This window comes from Phascolarctos cinereus, unplaced genomic scaffold, assembly GCF_003287225.1.
Source record: "Phascolarctos cinereus isolate Bilbo 61053 unplaced genomic scaffold, phaCin_HiC Scaffold_5;HRSCAF=322, whole genome shotgun sequence".
Classification (NCBI taxonomy): Eukaryota; Metazoa; Chordata; class Mammalia; order Diprotodontia; family Phascolarctidae; genus Phascolarctos; species Phascolarctos cinereus.
The window spans coordinates 43,916,537-43,941,778 of NW_027555958.1; the positions used below are offsets into that span (position 1 = coordinate 43,916,537).

General features: G+C 39.9%; 1 protein-coding gene across 2 annotated transcripts; it reads left to right on the top strand.

Annotated features, from left to right (window-relative positions):
- The first annotated feature begins 302 nt into the window (after window positions 1–302).
- CTSS (cathepsin S) lies at window positions 303–23,656 on the top strand. 2 transcript variants are annotated; one of them, XR_002327904.2, is made up of 9 exons: window positions 303–437; window positions 8,429–8,555; window positions 11,658–11,780; window positions 16,314–16,463; window positions 17,299–17,526; window positions 19,639–19,804; window positions 21,380–21,453; window positions 21,910–22,012; window positions 22,356–22,507. XR_002327904.2 is itself a non-coding variant. In XM_021004607.2 (8 exons), the coding sequence occupies exons 1-8, from the start codon at window positions 391–393 to the stop codon at window positions 22,453–22,455; spliced, it is 1,044 nt and encodes a 347-aa protein (XP_020860266.1). In that variant the 5' UTR covers window positions 305–390; the 3' UTR covers window positions 22,456–23,656. The 2 variants fall into 2 exon arrangements, 1 of the variants encoding a protein (XP_020860266.1); XM_021004607.2 differs by lacking the exon at window positions 21,380–21,453 and having other exon boundaries at window positions 305–437; window positions 22,356–23,656.
- The last annotated feature ends 1,586 nt before the right edge of the window (window positions 23,657–25,242 follow it).

Here is a 25,242-nt window from a genome sequence, read left to right on the forward strand (position 1 = left end):
ATTCTCCCGTTCTCCATAGATCTGACACATAAACTATTCCTTGCTCTCCCAATTTTCTTATAGTATCATTGGGTGCTTTTTACTGGTCTCAAGTTGTCTGGTCTGTTACTGGAGGGCGAGGCAGTGGGGAGGGGAAGACCATTTAGATCCATCAGTTCTGAACAATTAATACACTGTTATTAAAAAAAAAAACACAAAACACACCCACACACCCCACCCACACGCCCACCCCAGGAAGAAGTAGGAGGCTACTAACCAAGGGAATCATGAAATGAAAGTGAAATCATTTTGCTTCCTCATTATGTAGGACTCATGTGACAAGTTCTAATTTATATAAAAGTGAATTCTGCAGATCTCTTGTTGCTCTGAAATCTCTGCCATTAATCCACGATGTTCCAGGATTCCAGCAGAAGGAGCTTACCTGCTGTCTTCTTCAGGTAGGTTTTTACTTTTCTTTTCTCTTGTTTGACTACTTAACCATAAATACTCAACTTACATTTTTATCTTCCTCTCCTTGCCAAATTTTGAGCATGTAGTTTGAGGAAGTAAACTAAGAAATTATGTAGTCCATCTTGCTTTTTTTTTTCACTCTAAAAGGACTAAACTTTTTTTAAAAAGGTCCATATCTGACCTGTATGTCAAGGATACAGAGAAATTGTTTTATATTATAAACCAAAAACAGGAATGAATAAACTTTCTGGGTCTTTGGACTGCAAAAACATTAGAAAAGAAAAATAAACTAGGAAATATAACTCAGTTCCATATACGTTTGCTAAGCACCTGTGATGTTTATGGCATTATGAAATTTTGCATCAATTTTTGTGGGAAAAAAGCCATTTTAGTCCAACATAGACATGCTATTTTGAAATTTTTGAAAAAATTTACTGACTCTTTTAGGGAAAGAATTCAAATTGTGATGATTCAAAAATAGTAATAATAGCTAGCACGTGACAATTTGAAGTTTGCAAAGTGCTTTACGTGTTATCTCATTTGACCATCATAACATCCTTGGGAGGTGGGTGCTGCTATTGTTATCTCCGGTCTACAGATGAGAAAACTGATGGTGGCAGAGGTTACATCACTCTCTGAGGGTCACACAGCTAAGAAAGTACCTGGGGCAGCATTGAATTTAGGTCTTTTTGACTTCATGTTTAGCACCTTATCTACTCACTAGGGAGTGGAAGAAAGAAAGGAAGGAAGGGAGGAAGGAAGGAAAGAAAGAAAAGATGACCAAAGTGGGAGGGAGAAAGCAAAATGGAGAGTGTTTTGACCACCTGTAGAACTCAAGGGCATTATGAGAAAACACAGCACATGAAAGCTCCCCCTTTCTCGTTCAGAGGCTTTACCTAATCTTCAGGTCTTTGTTTTTTCCTTTACAAAATCAAAATGTTGATTTTTGTAAAGCATGTGAATTCCTCTGAAACAATGGATGGGGAGAGAAGTTTCTCTGATTAAATTTCATTAGAAATCTTGGAAATCCCCAGGGTTGGGTTTTTTTGTTTGTTTTTTTTTAAAGATGGGAGTTTAAGTCACCAGGGATTGGGAAATCTTAGTAAATCCTTGCTTCATAAGTTCTGCTTAGTGATGGAAGTGCTATTTACAGATCTTCTGCAGAATCGAAACCATGGAGTCATCCTTGACATCTTTCCCTAATCCTCCTCTCCCATCTAAACAGATGAAATTCCAATCAAATTCTTCACCATATCTCTCTTTTGCTATGGAAAGCAATATGGCTGAGGAACATTTTTCTTCCCCTTTCTTTGAAGGAGTGGGTGGAACTGATTCCCTTTGACCATGCTTATCCCTTTCCACTGGGGCTGGCTCAGGGGGTGACCTTCAGTAGAAGTCTCTGTCTCTACCCTCCTTCCCCTCTTTTCCTTGGACGGTGGAGAAAATCCAAAGGCTCTTTGTTCAGAGGAACCTTTCTGATGGGAGATAAGGAAATGAGTTCATGAGGTTTTTAGTTTAGGGCAGGGATCCCATATCCACAGTGCTTCTTTTTCCTGCTGTGTTAGAAAAATGCAGATTATTAATAAAAGCTCCGACCAGACTCTAAGGCAGGCAATCTTTTGAAATGAAGTTTCCCAGCTTAGTTTCTGTGTGTCAATTATCCACTGACTTTCTCTCTCAGTCATACTCTCTATAACAAAGATACTAACTGGGACACAATTAAATTATTTTTAGCTAGAAAATCTACACTAAAAGTACAAAAAAACAGGAAGAAAATTTAAAATAGCAGAGAAGTATTTAGTAATAAACAATGCCATCTATTACATATGGCAATACAACAGAGGAGAAAAGGAGAGTAGAGCAAGTTCACTCTTGTTCCCTTGGTTTCTTGGAATAGGCATGGTTTAGTTACTCCTTGATGCATTTCTTTTATTTTATTTTTTATTTAAAAAAAAAATTTTTTTTGACTAGGCAGTGGGGTTAAGTGACTTGCCCAGGGTCATGCAGCTAGTAAGTGTTATGTGTCTGAGACTGGATTTGAACTCAGGTCCTCCTGAATCCAGGGCTGGTGCTCTATCCACTGCGCCACCTAGCTTCCCCTTTTTTAATTTTTTTTTTAATTTTTATTTTCCTTGATGCATTTCTTAAATAAGCCAAGCAGTGATCGCTGGAAAGGAAAAGACTCCAGCTTCTTCAAGGCTTAGATGCAGTTCTCCTGCAAAGCATCCTCTCAGTGGGAGAAGTCTGCTTCTGTGGTGAGAGAGAAGCTAGGTCTCAGCCCCAGTTCTTGAGTGCGGCCCTGGGGTGGTGGCTGCTTCCTGAGCTTCGGGCTCACAGACTGAGGGGGAATCGAGTGGCTGATCAGAGGGAGATTGCAGGGATCTCTTTGCCAGTGCTGAGGCATGAATATCTTGCTTTGCCCATGCGTCGATCTGGGTCACAGTTCTGAGAGGTGGTCCTGGGGCGAAGAGGAACGCTGGAGTGGTGGAGCTTGTAGTGGTGGTAGAGAGAGAATCCTCCTCACAGTTTCAAGACAGAAAAGGGTGCTTGTGGTCTATCATAGACCAGAGCACAGGCCAGGAAAAGAGTAAACACCTTGGAAGAACTGCAAATTTACAAGTCCCTAGAAGTATCTCTGAAAATAGCTGTACAAACCCTCGAAGCTTGGGACAGTATATTCTCCACATTGGAAGCAGACCTCTACCTTAATAAAGAGTTTATAATTCAAGTAATTGGCTGGGATCATGAGCAAACCTCACAAGAAGTGTCAGACCATAGAATTTTTTTTGGTAACAAAGAAGATCAAAACATACAACCAGGAGAAGACAACAGAGTCAAAACTCTTACATCCAAAGCCTCCAAGAAAAATATGAATCAGTCCCAGGTCTTGGAAGAGCTCAAAAAGGATTTTGAGAAGCAAGTAAGAGAAGTAGAGAAAAAACTGGGAAGAGAAATGAGATGCAAGAAAATCATGAAAAACAAGTCAACAGCTTGCTAAAGGAGACCCCCAAAAAAAATACTGAAGAAAATAACACCTTAAAAAATAGCCTAACCCAAATGGCAAAAGAGGTCCAAAAAGCCAATGAGGAGAAGAATGCCCTAAAAAGCAAAATTGGCCAAATGGAAAAGGAAGTCCAAAAGCTTACTGAAGAAAATACTTCCTTAAAAATTAGAGCAATTGGAAGCTAGTGACTTTATGAGAAATCAAGACACTGTAAAACAAATCCAAAAGAATGAAAAATTAGAAAACAATGTGAAATATCTCATTGGAAAAACAACTGACCTGGAAAATAGATCCAGGAGAGAGAATTTAAAAATTATTGGACTATCTGAAAGCCATGATCAAAAAAAGAGCCTAGACATCATCTTTCAAGAAATTATCAAGGAAAACTGCCCTGATATTTTAGAACCAGAGGGCAAAATAGAAATTGAAAGAATCCACCGATCTCCTCCTGAAAGAGATCCCCAAAGGAAAACTCCTAGGAATATTGTAGCCAAATTCCAGAGTTCCCAGGTCAAGGAGAAAATATTACAAGCAGCCAGAAAGAAACAATTCAAGTATTGTGGAAACACAATCAGGATAACACAAGATTTAGCAGCTTCTACATTAAGGACCAGGGCATGGAATATAATATTCTGGAGGGCAAAGGAGATAGGATTACAACCAAGAATCACCTACCCAGCAAAACTGAGTATAATCCTTCAGGGGAAAAATGGTCATTCAGTGAAATAGAGGACTTTCAAGCATTCTTGATGAAAAGACCAGAGCTGAATAGAAAATTTGACTTTCAAATACAAGACTCAAGTGGAACATGAAGAGGTAAACAGGAAAGAGAAATCGTAAGAGACTTATTAAGGTTGAACTGTTTATACTCCCACATGATATTTATAACTCATGAGACCTTTGTCGGTATTAGGGTAGTTGGAGGGAAAAAATTGTGTGTATGTGTGTGTGTGTGTGTGTATATATAATAGATGGATAAATAGATATAGATAGAGGGCACAGAGTGAGTTGAAGATGAAGGGGTCATATCTGGATAATAAAATTAAGAGGTGAGAGAGGATTATACTAGGAGAAGGAGAAAGGGAGAGATAGAAAGGGGTAAATTATCTCACAAAAAAAAACAGAAAAGAAAAGGCTCTTACAATGGGGAAACGAGAAGGTGAGAGGGAATGAGTGAATCTTATTCTCCTAGGATTTGGCTTAAGGAAGGAATAACATACGCCCTCAGTTTGGGTATGGAAATCTGTCTTACCCTACAGGAAATAGGGGAGAAGGGGCAAGAGACAGGGGATGATAGAGAAGAGGGCAGATTGGGAAAGGGGGTAATCAGAAGCAAATACTTCTGAGGAGGGACAGGGTCAAAAGAAAGAATAGAATAAATGGGGGGCTAGGATAGGATTAAGGGAAAAAATAGAGTTAGTTTTTCACAACATGACTACTATGGAAGTGTTTTGCATAACTGCACATGTATAACCTATATTGAGTTGCTTGCCTTTTCAGTGAGGAGGGTGGGGAGGGAGGAAGGGAGAAAATTTGGAACCCAAAGTTTTAAAAACACATGTTTAAAAAGAAATGTTTTCACATGCGACTGGGAAATAAGAAATACAGGAAATGGGTTGCAGAAATCTATCCTGCCCTACAGGAAAACAGAAGGGGAAGGAGATAAGAGAAGGTGGGGAGAGATAGAAGGGAGGGCACACTAGGGGAAGGGATATTCAGAATGCATGCCATCTTAGGGTGAGGGGAGGGGCAAGATGGGATGAAAATTTGGAACTCAAAATCTTGTGGAAGTAAATGTTGAAAACTAAAAATAAATAAATTAAAAATCTAAAAAAATTTTTTTAAAAGAATGAAATAGTCTGATACAGAAAGAAAAAAAAAAGAAAAGCATCCACTATCCACGCTACTCCTCCCAGCAGTCACTGCTTTCTGTCCCCCTTGTTGACTTTCCCAGACTCCTCTTTTGTGGCTCTAGTAGACCAATTAAAAACTGCAGCAGCAGCAAGAAAAAGACAAAAACAAACAAACAAATCAACCCTCTCTTACAGTTCTCTTAAAAAAAAAAGATTTCATTCATGTGTGGTTGTGTATTCCTGTAATCCTTTCTACTGGGCTAGGGCAACCCTGGTGGACAGCATGAGTTTGGAACTTCTGGATTGTAAGCGGGCTAAAGCCAATGAGGTGTCCTCCCTGAGTTTGGCACTACCATGTTAAGCCCACAGCAATGCAGGGCCACCAGGTTGCTTAAGGAGGGGTGAACTGGCCCAGGTCAGAAACATAAAGCAGTTTAAAACTTCTGTACCAATTAGAATTGGGAACAGGCCCATGAGTGCCTGTTGCACTTCCAGGCTAGTTGAGATAGGGAGATTCAGTCTCAGATAAATGAATAGATTTTAATTGATATCTTGCTTTTTAAACATCACTGGATTTCCTCCTATATTCCTTCTCTTGCCCTTTTTCAAAGAGCCATCTCTTATAAGAAATAATTTTTTTAAGAAGAAGAGGAAAACATTCAACAAAGCCAATGAATACATCAGAAAATAATTGTCATATCCATGGACCTGGACATCTTCAAAGGGATGAGGGGAGATATCTTCTCTTATCTCTTCTTTGGGGTCATGCTTGCTCTTATAATTTCATAACATTCATTTGTCTTTGCATTGTTGTAGTCATATATGTTGTTTTTCCTTGGCTCTTATTTCACTTTGATTCAGTTTATATAAGTCTTTCCATGCTTCTCTGTAGTCATCACACACATCATTTCTTATAGCACAGTGATATTCTATTACATGCATGTACCACAATTTGTCAGCCATTCCCCAGTCTCTACCTACCTATTTTTTTCTAGTTCTTTAATACCACAAAAAGTGCTGCTATAAATATTTTGATGTATAAGGTCCTTTTCTTTTTGTCAGTGACCACTTTGAGGTACATACATAACCGTGGAATCTCTGTGTTATAGGACGTGGGCATTTTTATTATTTTGTTTGTATTCATTTCAAATTGCTTCTAGAATGATTGTACCAATTCACAGCACCATCAATAATGCACTAGTGTAGTTGTTTCTAAACTCCAACCCCTGCCAACATTGGCTATTCCCTTCTCTAGTTATCTTTGTCAATTTTCGGGGTATGAGATAAAATCTTAGGACTGTTTTCATATGCATTTTTCTTATAATTAACGATCTAGATTCTAGGGCATTCTTTAATATGCTTGGTGATAGTTTGCAATCCTTCCCTGGATAAATGCTTATATCCTTGTACCATTTCTTTACTAGGGAATGGTTTTGAGGTTTCATATGTTTCCGTTACCTGTCTCTCTATCCTGGATATCAAACCCTTATCAGAAATATTTGATACCAAAGTTCCCCCTCCTTCCCAGTAAACTGCCTTCCTTCAGGTTCTAGTTGTGTTAGGTTTGCTTATGCAAAAGCTTTTCTATTTTTGTGATCAAAATTATTTATCTTTTGTAATTGCCTGTTGTTTGGTTAAGAATTCATCTCCTACCCATCTCTTACCCATGAAAGGTATGTGATCTGCTTTTCTCCTAATTTTTTATGGTTCTTAGTATTCTAGCTGTTTGATGATGTTTAATATTCTAGACATGGATCCTTTTGAATTGACTGTGTGATATGGTATAAGACATTGTTTTAGGCCTAGTTTTTCCAAGCAATTATGTTTTCCGGTTTATTGAACTGGATTATTGAGTTCAGTTCACCCTCCAGTCTTGAGACAGTGAGAGCTTTGTCTCTTCCTGGAATGGGAAAAACTACAACTCCCAAGGTCATCAGTGACTTAGCCCCCTTCACGAAACAGTCAGTATGAGCCTTGTCTGAATGACTGTGACTTATGTCTCACACCCATGCCCGTGTTGGACTTACATTGCCACTACCCTGCTTCAGGCCCACCTTATCTTTGGCCTCTATTATTGTGACAGCCTCCCAACAGGTCTCTGCTTTCAGTCTCTCCCCGATCTAGCCGTTATTCACATAATTACCAAAATAATCTTCCTGATATATAGGTCTGACCTTGTCAATCCTTTGCCTAAAGGCTTTATATGAACTCCTTAGGCCTGACATTTAAGGCCCATAGTCTAATTACAACCTATAATCCTAGGTATATTTCAGCCAAATGACTATTAGCTGTTCCCCAATCTTTTCCCATCTTCTCCCAACTCTGTGTATTCACATAGGTTATCTCCCTTGCTTATAACACATTCTCACTTAATTTTTCCCTATTAAAGTCCCTTTTTCCCTTCAAGACCCAGCCCCAGTCACACCTTCTTCATGAAGGTGAAGACAACTAGGTGACACAATGGATAGAGCAGTAGACCTGGAGTCAGAAGACATGACCTCACGTATGGCTTCAGACACTTCCTAGCTGTGTGATCCTGGGCAAGTCACTTAATCCCTGCCTGCCTTATGTTCCTCATCTGTAAAATGGGTATAATAATGGCCCCTAACCCCCAGGGTTGTTGTGAGGATAAAATGAGAGATATTTGTAAAATGCTTTGCAAACCTTTGTTATATAAACATTCGCTATTATGAAGCTTCCCGATTATTCCAATTAAAAATAATCTCTCCCTTGTCTCTCTTTCCTAGAGCCCTTTGGCTTTCTCTTTTGTCCCCACCACATTGTACCCTGAATCTTCCTTATTTCTGAACATACTGTATTTTCCCAGCAGACTAAACTCTCTGAGGGCAGGGACTGTGTATTTTTTTCTTTTACTCTATTTGGGGGGGGGAGCAAGGCAATGGGGTGAGGTGACTTGCCCAAGGTTACTCAGCTAGTAAATGTCAAGTGTCTGAGGCCAGATTTGAACTCAGGTCTTCCTGAATCCAGGGCAGGTGCTCTATCCACTGCCCCATCCAGCTGCCCCATTTAAAAAAAAAATTTCTCACATGTAGGAAGAACTCAATAAATGTTTGTTGAATTAAATGACTGAGAGTTATCTCCTCTACTTTTTCCTTTCCAGAATGAAGTTGGTCACCTGGATGTTTCTGGCCTGTGCTTCTACAATGGCGCAACTCCATCACGATCCAACGCTGGACAGCCACTGGAAATTATGGAAGGAAACTTATGGCAAACAATATGAGGGACAGGTAGATGAGATGACAGCTGAAAAACTGCCACTAGACGCACTGGGATCTTATACCACCCTGGCAACTAGGTGGCTACAGTGCTGGATGTGGAATCAGGAAGGCCCGAGTTCAAATTATGACTCAGATCGCTGAGTGACCCTATGCAAGTCATTCACTCAGTTGCACTTTACTTATCTGCAAAATCGGTGATACGGGGAGACAGCAGAGGATGAGATAGATGAGATCATGGAAACAATGAACATGAACTCGGACAGACTTGGAGAGATAGTAGAGGATGGAAGGGCCTGGTGTGCTGTAGTTTATGGGGTCGGAAAGAGTCGGACTTGACTGAGTGACTGAACAACAACAACAAAATAGCATCTACCTCCTAGGGTTGGATCAAATGAAGATAAAGTTCTCCCCGTAAAGTGCGTGGCAAACTTCAGAGTGCTATATAAATGTTAGCTATTATTAATTACCATTCTTACACTCGGAAGCCAAAGACACCACACACGGGGACATGGCTGCTTCAGACTCCTTCCTATTCACTTTGAAGAAACTATTAGTGTTCTTTCTTTCTATCGTTATTTTATTCAATACGTATTTATTAAGTGGCTGCTCTGTGAAAGGCACTGTGCTTAGGGATCCCAAGAGGAGAAGAAAACATTTCTTGCCTTTTGAGACCTTATATTCTACAGGAATTAGAGACACGTATTGTTGTTCAGTCATGTCCAGCTCTTCATGGCCCCATTTGGGGTTTTCTTGGCAAAGATACTGGAGTGGTTTGCCATTTCATTCTCCAGCTCATTTTACAGATGAGGAACTGAAGCAAACAGGGTTGTGACTTGCCCAGGGTCACATAGCCAGTAAGTGTCTGAAACTGGATTTGAACTCAGGTCTTCCTGACTCCGGGCTTGGCTCTCTATCCACTGTACCACCTAGCTGAACCTTACATATGTGTAATCCTCTCTCCATGGTAGTGCTGTGTTCTGTTGATTCGCCTTCAGGAGGATAAATGCTGTGAATTGTTTTACCAGCTGTCCAGATGCACTGGACCCTTAGGTAGCTCCCATTACATTCAATAGCAAAGCTACCCAGGGTTAGGATGAAGTTACTTTTTAGATCAATGTTGTACACCGTTTGTATGTTAGGAAGGAAGATAAAGGTTTTGGTCCTGGACAGCTTGATTAGAATCATGATGCCATTGATAGAAATGGAGAAATTAAAATGGGATTAGGAAGCCTTATGTGTGAACATATTTCATTGGATCTATGACATCATTAATATGGGTACTTCCTCCAATAATGCAGACCAACCTTTCCCCTTCCTCCCCCTCTAATCTTATGCGATTGTTCTTGGCCTCCCATAGTCTTTCAGAGAGGATGTACCAACTCCCAGGAGTCTCCTAAAATTCACTGGGCATAATCAGTGCAGTACTAAAGCTCTTGCCAGTTCAGTTTTGGACATATTCAGCTTGAGATGAAAGCAAGATATCCAATTGTGTTTAAGACAGTTTGAAAAAAAAAAAAACAGGCCTGGTGGTCAGATGAGAAGCTAGGGCTGAAGATGATTTGGGAGCTATTAGTATAACCATGATAGCTGAAACCATAAGAATGAATGAACTAAGAGAAAGAGTAAAGAAAAAGAGGGCAAAAAGCTAATAACAGAGCCTGAGGTAGGGATGGAAGTTTCCACTGTTGAGATGCAAAAGGTAGGAAACAGATCCATGATAAGGGAACAGAGAAGCAGCAGCAGTAAGAGAGGCAGGAGAACCAGAATGGGACCATATCATGGAAGCCAAGAGAGGAAAAAATTTCAAGAAGGAAGGAGTGATCAGGAGACTCTTGTGGTGAAAACAGGTCAAGAAGAATGAGGACAGAAGAAAGACCTTTGGATTTGGCCAGAAGGAATTCCTCAGTAACCTTCAATAGAACAGTTTTTGTAGATTGTTGGGGACAAAGCCAAAAAATTGCCACTGGGTACTGAGGGAATAAAAATAGTGAGTAGTTGGAAGGACCAGACAAAGTAGTTAGATTTTTTTGTTCATAAAGTAGGAGAAAAGCCTGCCTATTGCTTTCTTGTACCTTCATCAAGGATACCCTCAATGTGTTTGCAAGTTATTCTCATAAAGATTTTGTAGTGGTGGGATAATAAGTCATATAGATTGGAAGTTACTGATATTTTCTGTTGCCTTCTGGGCTAATAACATGGTCTGTGATTTTTTCCCAAGGAGTTGGTAACACTTTCCTATTCCAGATATATTAAGAATCAGTCTCACAGTGTCCTCAGAATTGTCTTGCCCACAGAACTAACTTAATTTTGTGTGTAATTGGTTTTGTTCAATTATTCCGATAGCCTTGTCTTTAGGACCATTTCTACTTCTTTATGTAGTGCATCAGTCACTGTGATGTTAAAGTCTTAATGTGGTGGCTTCATAGTCATTGATGAAGACAAATGTTTGTTATAAAAATCTTTGTGCATCTTTTCCTTTTCTCTTTTTGCTCTGTTGTTGTTCTTCCAGTTTCTTCCTAACACACCATAAGGTAGAGGTGGCTTATTTAAGCTAAACTTTCTGTAAATATGTTTTTCTCTCCATTGCTTCTCACTGTTTTATGAGGTAACAGGAGCGTGGTGAAGGATTATAAGCAGTATTAAGAAATAAAACTGTCTGATGAAAATCACCTTGTGAAAATGGGAAGATGATGCCTCAGTTGTTTGTAAACATTTTGATGATTTGAAGAGGCAGAAAAAGAATTTTTATTTATTTAAAAAATGGAAAAATGAGTACAAAGAAACAGTTTCAAGGACACTTCTATGCTAGACTGTTAATAATAGAGAATTATTATAAGAGAATGTTATATTACATATTGATACATGCATGTTGTTATCATAATGATCTCTATCAAATAAATTGTAAGATAAATAAAAATTAAGGTACACTTAATAATTGGAATGGAAGTTGATTTTTGGTAATGAATTATATTAGGTGTATTCTATTTGCATGATCTCAGACATATTACATCTAGAAAATGCTTTCCTATATAATTCATCATACTATGCTGGTTTTCATTTGTAGCTTTTATCCAAAGTGTAAAATAACTGTCTATTCTCCTTAAATTTTAGAATGAAGAAGTAGCACGGCGACTCATCTGGGAAAAGAATCTAAAATTTGTAATGCTGCATAACCTGGAGCACTCAATGGGACTCCATTCCTACGATCTAAGCATGAACCATCTGGGTGACATGGTGGGTTCACTACCTGCAAACCTACACTGTTGTCTGCAGGAAATCTGATTACTATTTGAAAGAATCTGAAGGCAGCCAATAAAAAAGATACTTTAATAAGGAGAAAAGCCATGTATACATGAAGCTAGACACAACCCCCTTCCCTAGGGTAGCTTGCAATCCATCCATGCTTTCTTATTCTGTTCAGTTTTTGTTCGTGTCTTCTTACAAGTCTCTATAGATCTGCTCAAAACAGCATAGGCAGCTAGGTGGTACAGTGGATGGAGCACCTGCCCAGGAGTCAGGAGGACCTGAGTTCAAATGCAGTCTCAGACACTGTGTGACCCTGGGCAAGTCACTTAACCCTGACTGCCTCGCCAAAAACCAGCATAGGCCTTTATTTGGATTTTGTTACATAACCAATCTAGCTCCTTTCCAATCCTGTGTATCCTTGATGATATCATGCAGGCAGCTGGGAGGCACAGTAGATAAAAGCACTAGGCTTGGGAAGACCTGGACTCAAATTCTGCCACATACACTTATTAGCCACGTGACCCTGGGCAAATCACTTAACCTCTGTCTGCCTCAGTTTCCTCACTGTAAAATGGGGTTAATACTAGTATCTATCTCAGAGGGCTGTATTCATAGATTCTTTTTAATTTCCATATTAATCCTATAATAATTTTATTTCACATATAATTTGTCATACCTGCATTTTTTCTTGCATGAATTCTAGATAAGATTTTAGAATGTCTTTATTCATTCATAGCTTTAAAATTTGAGCTCATTTTTAAAAGTAACCACTGTGTTACTTTAGCAGTGTGAAAGCAATTTGGAACTATGCCCCCAAAGTTACTAATTACGCATACTTTTGGACTCAGCTATATCATTATGTAGGGATATACTTTCCCTTACCCAAGAGATCAAAAAAATAGGAAAATAACTCACATATTTATAATAACTCTTTTTTGTAGTAGCCCAAACCTGGAAACTAAAGAGGGTGTCCACCTTTTTAGGAATGGCTAAACAAGGTGTGATACATATATGAATGCAATGGAATATTACTGTGCCATGAGAAATGATGAAATGGACAAGTTTCACAAGGAACTGGAAAGATCCTGATAACGTGTACCCTCTGGCTCCTCTGTCCCAGGATTAAGCTGGCTGCATTTTCCCTTTTGAACATTAGGGTACCCTGAGGGCTTGTGATGAGTCTTCTTTGTGTTCTTCCCTTCTGTTAGAGGCTGGTGACTAACGTCCCCCAGTTCCATTTAATTACTTAACATTGAGTAGCTTTTGTGGAGATATTAACTTCAAAGAGACAGCTAGAACCAGTAGGTAAGCATTTCCTCAGTATCTCTCCCCTACACCACATCAGTCTCTGGAGGAGTGGTCTCAAGACTTAGTGCCAGTCCTCCATACTCCCACCAGGGTCCAGATGTAGCATAAAAGCTGAATGAGTCTGTCCACTGGGCTAGGGTACCCAGAGATCATTCCCAAAGATCACTGCATTGATGCCGGGCTGGCAGCCACACCCAGCCCGGAGAATTGCTTCCAGATTCCAGTATCTCATTTCCCCAGCCAAGTCAGAGACTCCCATGCCCCAACCCTAGAATGGAAATGAACAAGCAGAAAGGCCAAGGATCCAGGCTCCCTTCTCAGGGGGTGTCACATGCGTTAGATGGGATAAAGGTCCCTTGCAGTATAGTCTTTCACTAGATCCCATGACCTGAAGAGGCCTCGAGTGCCCCTACACCAAAGGAAGGAAAAAAAGAACTCGTCTTTTTAAAGATACCAACAGTTCTGGTTATTCAACTCGGCAGAGAAAACACTGCTTCGTGTCCCTTGAAGGCATTTGCCTTACGTATAATCACAGTGCTATGATAAATAGTTCCCTAGCATCCTCCCCATGGAGGGATGCCATCTGAGGCACTTTGCCCCTTTGCCAGACCCCCATGGCACCTCTGTGATCTGAGGCATAGTGGAATGAGCAGAACTAGCAGGACAATGTATACAAAGACAACACAAAAAGAAAATCTTTTTGTTGAAAATCTTTAGAACTGTGAATAATGCCATGATAAGCCACAAGTTCATGAATTTCACCCCCCGCTGCCTGTCAGAAAAGTGATGGACTTAAAATCCAAAATGAGGCAGGAATATTTGGACATGGTCAATGTGGAAATTTGTTTTGCTAGACATGTGTACTTATTGCAAGTTTTTTTAAAAAATTGTATTATTGGGTGGAGTGAAAGGGAAAAGTAACAACTTTATAAAAATAAATTTAAAAAGAAAATTATTTAAAATAAAAAAGAAAATTAACCACCAAAACTTAACTTTCTTCAATAATGGGGACAGCTAAGCAGTTCAGTGGATAGAGTGCTGGGCCTGAAGCCAGAAAGATCTGAGTTCAAATTCAGTCTCAGACCCTTACCAGCTGTATGACCCTGGGCAAGTCATTTAACCTCAGATTGCCTCAGTTTCCTCAACTATGAAATGGGGATAATAATAGCTTCTATCTGCCATGGTTATTATGAGGCTCAAATAAGATAATAATTGTAAAGTGCTTAGCACAGAGCCTGGCACGTAGTGAATGCCATATAAATTTAGCTATCATTATTAGTTATCAAGTAGCACATGCATAATTATGTCTGCAAATAATTTTCCAATAGTTTAAACTCTATCCCTTCTGTCAAGATTTTAACAAAACTGGTAAAAGTTGCAGTTTTCACCAATTTATTATTCTCTTGTTCATAGCCTGTGGGAAAACTGGTATATTATTGCACTTTTGGTGGAACTTTGTATTGGCCTAGCTCAGAGGTTCCCAAACTAATTTGGCCTATCGCCCCTTTTTAAAAAAAATTACTCAGCGCCCCTCTGGAAATCTTTCTTTAACCCTTTGACAGTTTAAAAAAAAATTTGTGTCATTTTTAAAAAATGAGTTTTTTAAAAAAGTGATGTAGCTTAAATTTAATAATTCATTGTAAATTTGTGGGGTTTTTCCTGCATTGAACTTTTGGTGATGTAATATTGCATCATGTGACCATATGGTATTGCATTATAAACAAGTCATTACAAGCAATATTCCTGCCAATGTATGCTGGACTTCCTGACAATGTGCAACACTCTCACCTGCCAACACTTGCTTGTTAAGACCTGTTGGTGGACTTGAGCACTGATTGGTTATAACTTGCATTTTGTGTGCTTATTTGGAAAATAATGTAATCACTGCGACTTCAACTTTGCTTCACAACAGATGAAACACATTTGAATGGTTTTTCAAAGTTTTCTTCTCTTCTTTCCTTATGGCTTCCACTGCCACCTTATTTTTATTCAATGCCCCCTCCCCAGTTGCACCCAAGGCTACTACTGCCCTCCTGGATTGTTCCATCACCCCCGGGGGGGTGGCATCACTCATTTTGCGAACGAATAGTCTAGCCATTCTAGAAAGCAATTTGGAACTATGTTCAAAAAGCTACTAAACTATGCATAATCCTTTGACCCACAGATATCAATACTAAATCTGTACCCCAAAGAGATGAAAGAAATAAGAAAGACCTATATATCAAAAATATTTGTAGCATCTCTTTTTGTGGTGACAAAGAATTGAAAACCAGGAGAATACCTATCAATTAAGGAATGATTGAACAAGTTATGGTATATGAATGTGATAGAATACTATGGTGCTATAAGAAAAGATAATGGGATGGTTTTATAAAAACATGGGAGGAGTTGTATAAACTGATGCAAAGTGAAGTAAGCAGAACCAAGGGAATAATTTATATGAAAACAATATTGTAAAGGCAAACAACTCTGAAAGACTTGGGAACTCTTCCACTCAATGAACAACTACAATTCCTGAAGACTTGTGAGGAAACATGCTACCCACCCCCAGACAGAGAGGTGCTTAACTCAGTAGGGATTGAGACATGTTTTGTTTTGCTTGACTACACATGTTTGTAATGGGAGGTTGTGACAAGGGTTTTGTTTTTCTTGCTTTCTCAATAGGTGGGTGGAATGGGAGATGGAAAGAGAGAATGTAGACCTGAAAATAAAATTATGTTTAAAATTATTCTCTTATGCAAACAGAATTATTCTCTCATTCAAAGGAGAAAGTATAGACCTGAAAATGAAATTATTTTTAAAATTATTCTCTCTTCCAAAGAGAATCCACTTCATTTTGCACCAAAAAGGGGGTGGAATGCTGCCTAATGCTAAACTTGATAACTGATTTTGAACAATCAAGATTGGCTGTGCTTGTAGTAGAAATGACTGTCCCTGGAGTTTATTGAATAGGAGGGTGATATGGTCAAACCTATGCTTTAGGAAATCCCTTTGGCAGCAGAGTGGAGGATAGATTGGTAAGAGGGTTAATTTGAGACAGGGAGACAAATTAGGAGGCTATTGTAGTAGTCTAGGGGTAGGTGATAAGGGCCTGTACCAAGGGTGGTGGCTGTATGAGTAGAGAAAAGGGGTCATACAGAGATCTTGTGAAGGTAGAAATGATGGGGATCCTGAAAGGATCAACAGAAAGAAGAATAAATGTTTGTTTTATAGACCAGTGAAGAAGTGGCTTCTTTGATGAGTTCTCTGAAAATTCCTAACCAATGGAACAGGAATGTTACCTACAGACTAAACTCCAATCAGAAGTTGCCAGATTCAGTGGACTGGAGGGACAAGGGATGTGTTACTGAAGTGAAATATCAGGTGTGTTTTATATCCGCAAACTACTATGGCCTGCATAAAATGCCATAGCCCGTATAGTCTGACAAAATTTAGCAGACAAATTGTCTGGAGTAATTCTTCCCAAATAGACTGTTAAATTCTTGAGGGCAGACCCCACATCTGTGAGGGAAAGTTGAATCTTCCTCAGCAGGTGATTTCCTCATGGTATTTCCTATAATTCCTACCCCATTACTGCCCTGGGCTGGCTTGAGTCAGAATTGTGAAGGTATCTTCCAGACACTCCCACTGATCATTTGGACGGCTTCCTTTCCCTTCCCTTGGTGCTCCTATGCTGCCCTCTTGCTGTACGAGGCCTTCCAGCAAGGCTCCCTTCAAGAACCCGCATGCTACTAAAACCCAGAGAAGATAAATCAACTATTTCTCTTTTAGGTGTTGACGACTGTTGACAGTTTATTGTGTAGCTTCTCTCAGTTTGGGTGGGCGAGAGGATCAATGCCCTCCCTAATCTGGAGGAATTAAGTAAATATTTCAGGTTTCAATGACAGGTCATATTTGGTGGAAGCTAGGGGTGCAGAAAGGGGTCTTCCTTGCACTCTTTTCTAATGAATACTGCAATAGGCACCTGTCTACCCTACCTCCGTGTAAGCCCAGCCGAACGTATGATAGATGATCAATACATTTTATTGATTTGGCTGGTTGGCTCGACGGGTCTGTTCTGAGTTTAGTGCTTTACAGATCTACACTCAGAAGGAGGCACGGAAGGGGAACAGGGGAGGAAAGAGGGCCCCCTAGTCTGCTTTGTAGAGGTCAGCTCCCCCTGATGTCCATGATTACCCTTTTCTTTCCTCTTTTCCAGGGTGCTTGTGGTTCCTGCTGGGCTTTCAGTGCTGTGGGAGCCCTGGAAGCACAGCTTAAGCTGAAAACAGGAAAGCTGGTGTCTCTCAGCGCACAGAACTTGGTGGATTGTTCGACTGAGAAATATGAAAATCACGGTTGCAATGGTGGCTTCATGACTCAGGCCTTCCAATACATCATTGATAATAATGGCATCGATTCAGATGCTTCCTATCCTTACAAAGCTACGGTATGTTGGAAGAGTCATTTAATGTAGCAGGTCCTCAGTTTCCTCAATTGTAAAATGAGGTAGTGGGTCTAGATGGCCTCTGAGTTCCCTTCAGATGCTCAGGGTAGGACCTAGGGTCCTATAACCTTTCATTTTGAAATTTCTTTAATCTTTATAATCTTCCTTCTTAGGTAGGGTTCTATTTAATTTACGAATGGCATATTTTTAAAATGAATGAAGATAATTTGATTTTTAAACTCTTGCTGCATATCCATTTATCTAACACAGTGTTTTTGAAAATTTTGCTTCCTGGAAGATTCCTGTGGTAACCTTATCTCATTCTCAATATTATTCCCTCTTACAAATTTATCTTATATATTTACAGAACATTAGACCTAGAAGGGATGTTGCTAATCATTTAATCCAACCCCCTCATTTTACAGGTAAGGAAACTGAGGCCTAAAGATATTAAATGACTTGCCCAACATTACCTATGGTAGTCAGTGGCAAAGCTGGGACTTCTTCCCAAGCCTTCAAACTCTAAGAGAGCTATGGGCCTTCCCACCCTCTGCCAGCCAAAAATAAATCAAAAGCCAATCAAATTTTATTGAAACTTTAATTATTTCAGCTTTTGAGACAGGACAGAACCATATCACAAAAAGATTAAAGCTGGGGGGCAGTTAGCCTGAAGAAGAAAAGGCTTAGGGGAAACTTTATTATAGCTATAATAAAGTATTTTAAGGCTTGACATTTGGAAGAGGGATTACGTTTGTCCTGCTTGCACCCATAGGACAGAGCCAAAAGGAATGGGTTGGAAACCAGAGACATGGCTTGCTATAAAGAAAATTTCCTAAAAATAGTAATAGCTAGAATTTATGTAGTGCTTCATAAATACCTTATTTTGGCCTCATAACAACTCTGGGAGGTAAGTGCTATAATTATCTCTGTTTTACATATGATGAAACTGGAGTAGACGGAGGTTATATGACATACCTAGAATCATACAACCATGAAGTGTCTGAAGCTGGATCTGAACTCAGGTCTTCCTGACTCTTCTGAAGTCTATCACTCTATCCACTGTGCCACCCATCTTCCTCTAAGAATTTACGTAGTCCAACAGTAAAATGGGTCCCCTTCAGGAGGACTGACTTTTCCATAAGCCTAGGAGACCACTCCTCAGGGGGATTGCAGAGGAGATTGCTGTTTAAGAAGTTTCGGGCTGCATGACTTCTGAGGTCCTTGCCAGCCTTGAGATGCTCCACTAAGTCTGAGGGCTAGTCTCATAGCACTTTTTTTTTGGCGAGGCAGTTGGGGTTAAGTGACTTGCCCAGGGTCACACAGCCAGTAAGTATCAAGTGTCTGGTCTCAGACCAGATTTGAACTCAGGTCCTCTTGACTCCAGGGCCTGTGCTCTAGTCACTGCACGACCTACCTGCCCCCTTTAGTACCCTTTCAATAAACATTAAGATCTCTATAACTTAAAGCAATATAGCTATGTGCTATGAGTGTGGAGAGATCATATTGCTTTTTTCCCCAAGACTATATAATTCCTTCCCCTATTGCAGAAACAGCTGGTTACTAAAGCTTAGATTAGATTTCCATTTCTGCCAAAGGAAATGTCAAAGGCCTGGGAGGCCTAGGAATGCAGAAATTCAGGGATAAAAAGGGTGAGGATAGGAGGTGTTATAAACTCTATAGAAAGTGGGGTTCTAATTACCCTTGACCCCCTCCTTTCTCCAAGGGCAATTCCTCCTTAGGGGCATGGCTTCAGCTCTCCAGTTTCCCACTTGACTGACTCATTGCTCAACTGACTTGTTGCTTTTTATAGTAACCTAAGAAGCATGACCCGCGATCTCTGTCAATCACAAGGGGTTTCCTGTGTAGTACCATCTTCCTTTCATGCAGTGAATACTTTCATCCCCAAGTATGATAGTCTTTTTAAATTGATGAGAAGTTTATCCACACATAGTTGGCAGGTTATAGAAAAGTTCCTTAATACATAGTTTACTCTGTTAATTGGGATGGGGGTAGAACTCTAGGTCCTCACATATATTTAGGATTTCAAAGAGGCTGTGGAGTTTCTGTAAGAGTGTGGGATGTGCTGAAGCATATGAACCATATTTCTCTTTTCAGGATGGAAAATGCCAGTACAATCCGGCTAACAGAGCTGCCACCTGTTCAAAGTACACAGAGCTTCCCTATGGAAGTGAAGAGGCCCTGAAGGAAGCCGTGGCCAACAAAGGACCTGTGTCTGTCGGAGTAGATGCCGCTCTCCCTTCTTTCTTCCTGTATAGAAGTGGTAAACTCTCAGATTCACCATCCCCCTTTTTGAGTATCCCTACTGCACTATACACAGGAACATTGTCCTCTGCACTCCTAAATGTTGAGGGATGTACGAAGGAATTTATTTTAAGTTAACTAGACCATGACAGATCTCTTAATGATCTTGTAGTTAGAGAAAAGAAATAACAGCCCAAAATGTGCTGCATTGGTAGATCTCCACACACTGGGTGCTCCCCCCCTTAGAGATTTACAGAAGGATATGGACAAGAAATGCACAGGAGAGGATGTGGATAGGTTACAATCTGGGCTGTTGGGAGCATCCACGTGGATGACCTCACACAGATCCATCCAAATACTGAAGTAACCAGATCCTTGTATGTTTGGCCTGGACTCGTAAATGATGTCTTACATCCTGTTGTAATGGGTAAAGCTTGAGATTGAGCACAGCAGAAATCTAAACTAAGGCAGTCAGTGTATAGACTCCTAGAGCTGGAAGGGCCCTCAGAAGTCATCTGTTCCCACCCTGTCCTTTTACAGATGAAGAAACTGAAGCCTAGGCAGGCAGGTTAAACAACTCACCCCCACCCAGTGACACAGCTAGTGAGGGACAGAATGAGGCTGTGAGCCCAGCTACTCTGACTTGCCTCCCAAGTCAGCTCACTTTAATTGTGCAGACATCCATTAGGAAGCTCTTCTGCACCAGCGAAAATGAGAACAGCCCCTGTCCTGGACAAACTGAAATTCAGCGGTCTTTACTGAGCATGTACTTCATGTGTAGCACAGTTCTAGACATCATGGGAAGATAAGGGATCTGGAAAAACTTTCTTAAATGAAAATGCCATGTAGCCCAGCTGAAGCCAGAATATGTATGTATGTGTGCATATGTGAAAAAACAAGCATATTTACAAAGCAACATCTCAGCAAATATAAATCCGTTCTAGAACCTGCTGAGTAACAGCATCTACAACTCACACACAGTGGAGCTCTCTAAGATTTCCAAAGCACTTTCTTCACAAGAACCCTCTCAGGCAGGCAGTACAGGTGTGAAAATCCTTATTCTGCAGGTGAGGGAATGGAGGCTTAGTGGATTTGTTTGTTGAACTGAACATCTGGTCGAGACAACGAGCATTTGTAGGGTGCTTAATACATGCAGGACACTGCGCCGATTGCTGGGAATACACGTACGGCGAAAACAGCCAGCCTCTGCCCTCCGGCAGTTTATATTCTCTGGAGAAGGCAGCACATAAAAGGGGAGCTAGAAAGTGAGGGTGAAGGTGCCTGCTCAGAGGCGTGAAAGGAAGAGCGTGTTCCTTTCTTTGTCTCCTATTCGGCAGCTAAGGGGATATTCCTAAACAATGCCCTGCTTCGTAAACTGCGATGCTTCCTGTCACCCAGAAACAAATTCAGATTGTCATTTAGAGCCCTTCGCAGTCTGGCTCCAGCCTGTCTTTCTAGCCTTATGTGATCCTCTTCTCCCAGGGAAATCACGAGTCAGGTCTCTGTCTTTGAGATGTGTGCATGGCCTTTCTCCTCACAGAACACAGACTCCTAGAGGGCAGCTGTGGTCTCATTTCTGTGTTTGTATCCCCAGGATTTAGCACACAGCCAGGCACGTGGTGGGTGCTTAATAAATACTTGTTGACTGGTTGGCTGCATTGCTTTGAGGTAAATTTTTTTTTCATACAGAGATGCATGTTTGTAGTTATTGTTAAGGAGTGATTAGCATAGAATGGGATTAATCGAGGAAGTACTCTGGAAGAAGTGTGGTTGGACTGATTTTTTAAAAAAGCTTTTTTTGGAGGATAGCTAGATGGCCCAGTGGATAGAGCACCGGCCCTGGAGTCAAGAGGACCTGAGTTCAAATCTGGCCTCAGACATATAACACTAAACTACCTGTGTGACCCTGGGCAAGTCACTTAACCCCATTGCCTAGCCAAAAAAAAAAAACCACAAAAAAAAGTTTTCCTGACTGCGAATTTTAAGCATCTGATTGAAGCTGACATTGTCTCTACTGGTGACTTTTTAGTGGACTTTACTGAGCTATCCAAAGATGCCTAATAGAAAGCAGTTAGTTGCATGACTGTTTCTGTCTGTCCTGTGCAATCCGCTCCTTATTCCCAGGTGTCTATTATGACCCGTCCTGCACTCAGAAAGTGAATCATGGTGTGCTGGTGATTGGCTATGGTAACCTGGAAGGAAAGGACTACTGGCTTGTTAAAAACAGGTAAATATCCAAACAGATTTTTGTTTATGCCTCATACAGTCATGCATCATGAAATGGTTTCAGTAAATTCTTTCAGGTAATGATGATAAGATTCCATAGTTTCTGGTAAAATGGCATGTTAAGTGACTGCATGATATCTATATAGAACCATGGTAACCATAGTACGTGGTAAGCATAGTATGGTAAACATCCTTACAAGATGCATATAAATAAAGTCCTTCCCAGCCTTTTACTGCTATGATTTCACCAAGTTAAAAAATAAGATAAAAACCTAATAGAGAAACTTATAGTGCTCTTCATTTAATTTTATTCACTTACATTGTTTTGTTTCTTTTTTTAAAAGCTGGGGCGTCACCTTTGGCGACAAAGGATATATTCGGATAGCAAGAAACAGAGGAAACCATTGCGGGATAGCTAATTTTCCTTCTTACCCAGAAATCTAGACGATCTCTTCATTTCATGTTTGATCAGTTAAGAAAGATGGATGATACTTTGTTCTGAGTTTAATTTTACTTTACTTCTACTAATCAGTAGAAATAACCAGAAATGTATGTTGAATAGACTTAAATATAGTAAAAGCTTCATTAATTTAGGTTCCATCAATTCATAATTCTAACACGGTTGGGTTGAATTATAATCGTTGCATGTTTATGGAAAATGAGGCTTGCTAAGCAATTTATTTAATTTTTATTTAGTATTTTATTTTTCCCCAGTTACATGTAAAAACAATTTTTAAACATTCATTTTAAAAACTTTGACTTCCAAATTCCCTTCCTCCTTCCCCACCCCCCCTCATGGAGAAGGCAAGCAATTTGATACAGGTTATACATGTGTAGTCATACAAAACATTTCCATAATAGTCATGTTGTGAAAGGAAAGACAGACCAAAAAAAAAACCAAAACCCTCAAGAAAAATAAAGTAAAAAAAAGTATGTTTCAATCTGTACTCAGACACCATAAGTTCTTTCTCTGGGGATGGATAGCATTTTTCATCATTTTCATCATCAACTTCAGAGTTGTCTTGGATCATTGCATTGCTGAGAATAGCTAAGTCATTCACAGCTGATCATCTTACATTGCTAAGCAATTTAACATTGTTTTTAGAGACAATTACAGAAAAGAATGCTTGACTATTAAAAAATTTGTTCTGATTTAATTTTTAATTATCCAGTTTTATAATATAATTTTATAAACTGCCCCAAAACCTTTTGTGATTATTTAAGAATAAATCTTAAATATTTCCTTAAATTACTTTAAGAATAAATCCTAAATATTAATCCTAAGAATAAATCCTAAATACTTCTAAATGTCTATTATTGTCACATAACATTCTCAGGTATCTGTACAACCCACCTAGTACTTAGGTATATGTACGACTCAGGTATCTGTACAACCCACCTAGTACTGTACAACCCACCTAGTACTTAGAATATAAATCACAATGCACTATTAATTAGGTATAGAAATTTTGGTGGAAAAGACTATGGTTCCTGTGTACATATTTTGTCTTTGTGAACTCCTTGAGGACAGGGATCTTGTGTTTTCCATGTTTGTATTCCTTTACAAAGCCTAACGGAATATCTTTCACACAGATGCTCAGTGTTTGCTGAATAAATTTGAAATAAAAAAAACCTGAAAACAAAACATTTAAGAACTTTAAAGGCCTTCATTAATATGTCAACAATTAATGTGTAACAGTAGTTACACGCTATTTTTATCTCGTAAAAGTTTAGGCCAGCCAGGTACTTAAGCAACACTTTGGAACCCAATTCAAATTACTGCATAGATATAGAAAACTGCTTTTCCTTAAAAACACATTACAATTCAAACTTTTCAGTAATCCAGATTGATTTTCCTCACAACTATGCCAGATTATTGAGCATTTGTACATAGTTTGGAGGGAAATTGTAGATTTCATAGGTCCCTTAGCAGGGGTAGGGTCATAGGGAAATAAATTTGGTGGAATTGCAAACTTTCAGAATCTTTTTGGAGAGCGATCTGGCAATACACAATCTGCAGTGAAGTTACAAAAATCATTATACTTTTTGACCCAATAATTTCATTGTTAGGAATATACCCTGAAAAGTGTTATCAAAAGCAAACATAAAGACCTTTCTTGTACAAGACTTTCATAGAATTATTTGATGGTTGCAATAAGCAGAAGGAAAATGAAAGTCCAACAATAAGGGAACGGTTAAATAATTTGTGTTACATTAATATAATGGAATAGTTGGGACCTGTAATTCCATTGGTACAGGAAATTCCCTAGAAGACTTCAGATGGCAACTGTTCTGCAAATTAATAGTCTTAGAGAGTTGGTTAAGTGATGTCCCCAAGGTTGCACAGCCAGTGGATGTCAGAGCTGAGACCTGAATGACTCACATGCACCATGGCCCCTCTGGGATACTAGATGTAAGTCACTGACAACTTTGTGGACTAAAAATATAAAGGGAAGTGCTCCCAGGCACAGAAATGCGCACTTTGCACTAAGAGACAGGAAGGCAGGTGAGTCAAGACTGGCAAATCCTGTGAGCACACACAGGCAGCCGGCACTTCTCGAGTCTCTTGACGGTGAGGCTGGAAGAGCTGCTCTGCACAGGATGCCAAAGGCTTTCGGAGCTCGAGCTGTTCCTGCTCCTTCCCTTTACACGCATATAAAGGGGACTTGACTGAGTTCACGGCTCCCAAAGACTAGGAAAATTCCCATGAATAATTCCTAGTGTCATAAAATACGGACTGTTAGGTCAGCTTGTCTAGGAGGCCCTGAGCTCGTCCTCGCCCCTTCTCCTCCTCCCTCCATAGCCCTCTGGAACTCAAGTCATTCAAGCCTTGTAGCCAGCAGGAAGAGAGGAAGAAAAAACCGGCCTATTGGAGCCATGTGTACACACACATGCATACCCTCCAGGCTCAGCAGCGAATTAGAAGCTCGGTCAGTAGTCACAGAATACCTGAACATTGTCTGATGGGGAGAACAGGCCTTGCACGAAGCTTTTCCAGTAGCCAGCAGATCACCAGCGACAGGCAGATCAGACTGGACTTATTCAAGGGACTAAGCTCTCTCCTGGATAGTCCCTCAGTAGACTGGTCCATCAAAATGGCTCAGGCCCTTCTCCAGTTGAGATTCTAATTTCCTTTCCAATTTTGCATGTCTCAGAAAAGACTACTTCCTCATATGTAGATTATATAGAACTGAATGAAATAAATGAAATGTGTAACATCAGAAATCCAGA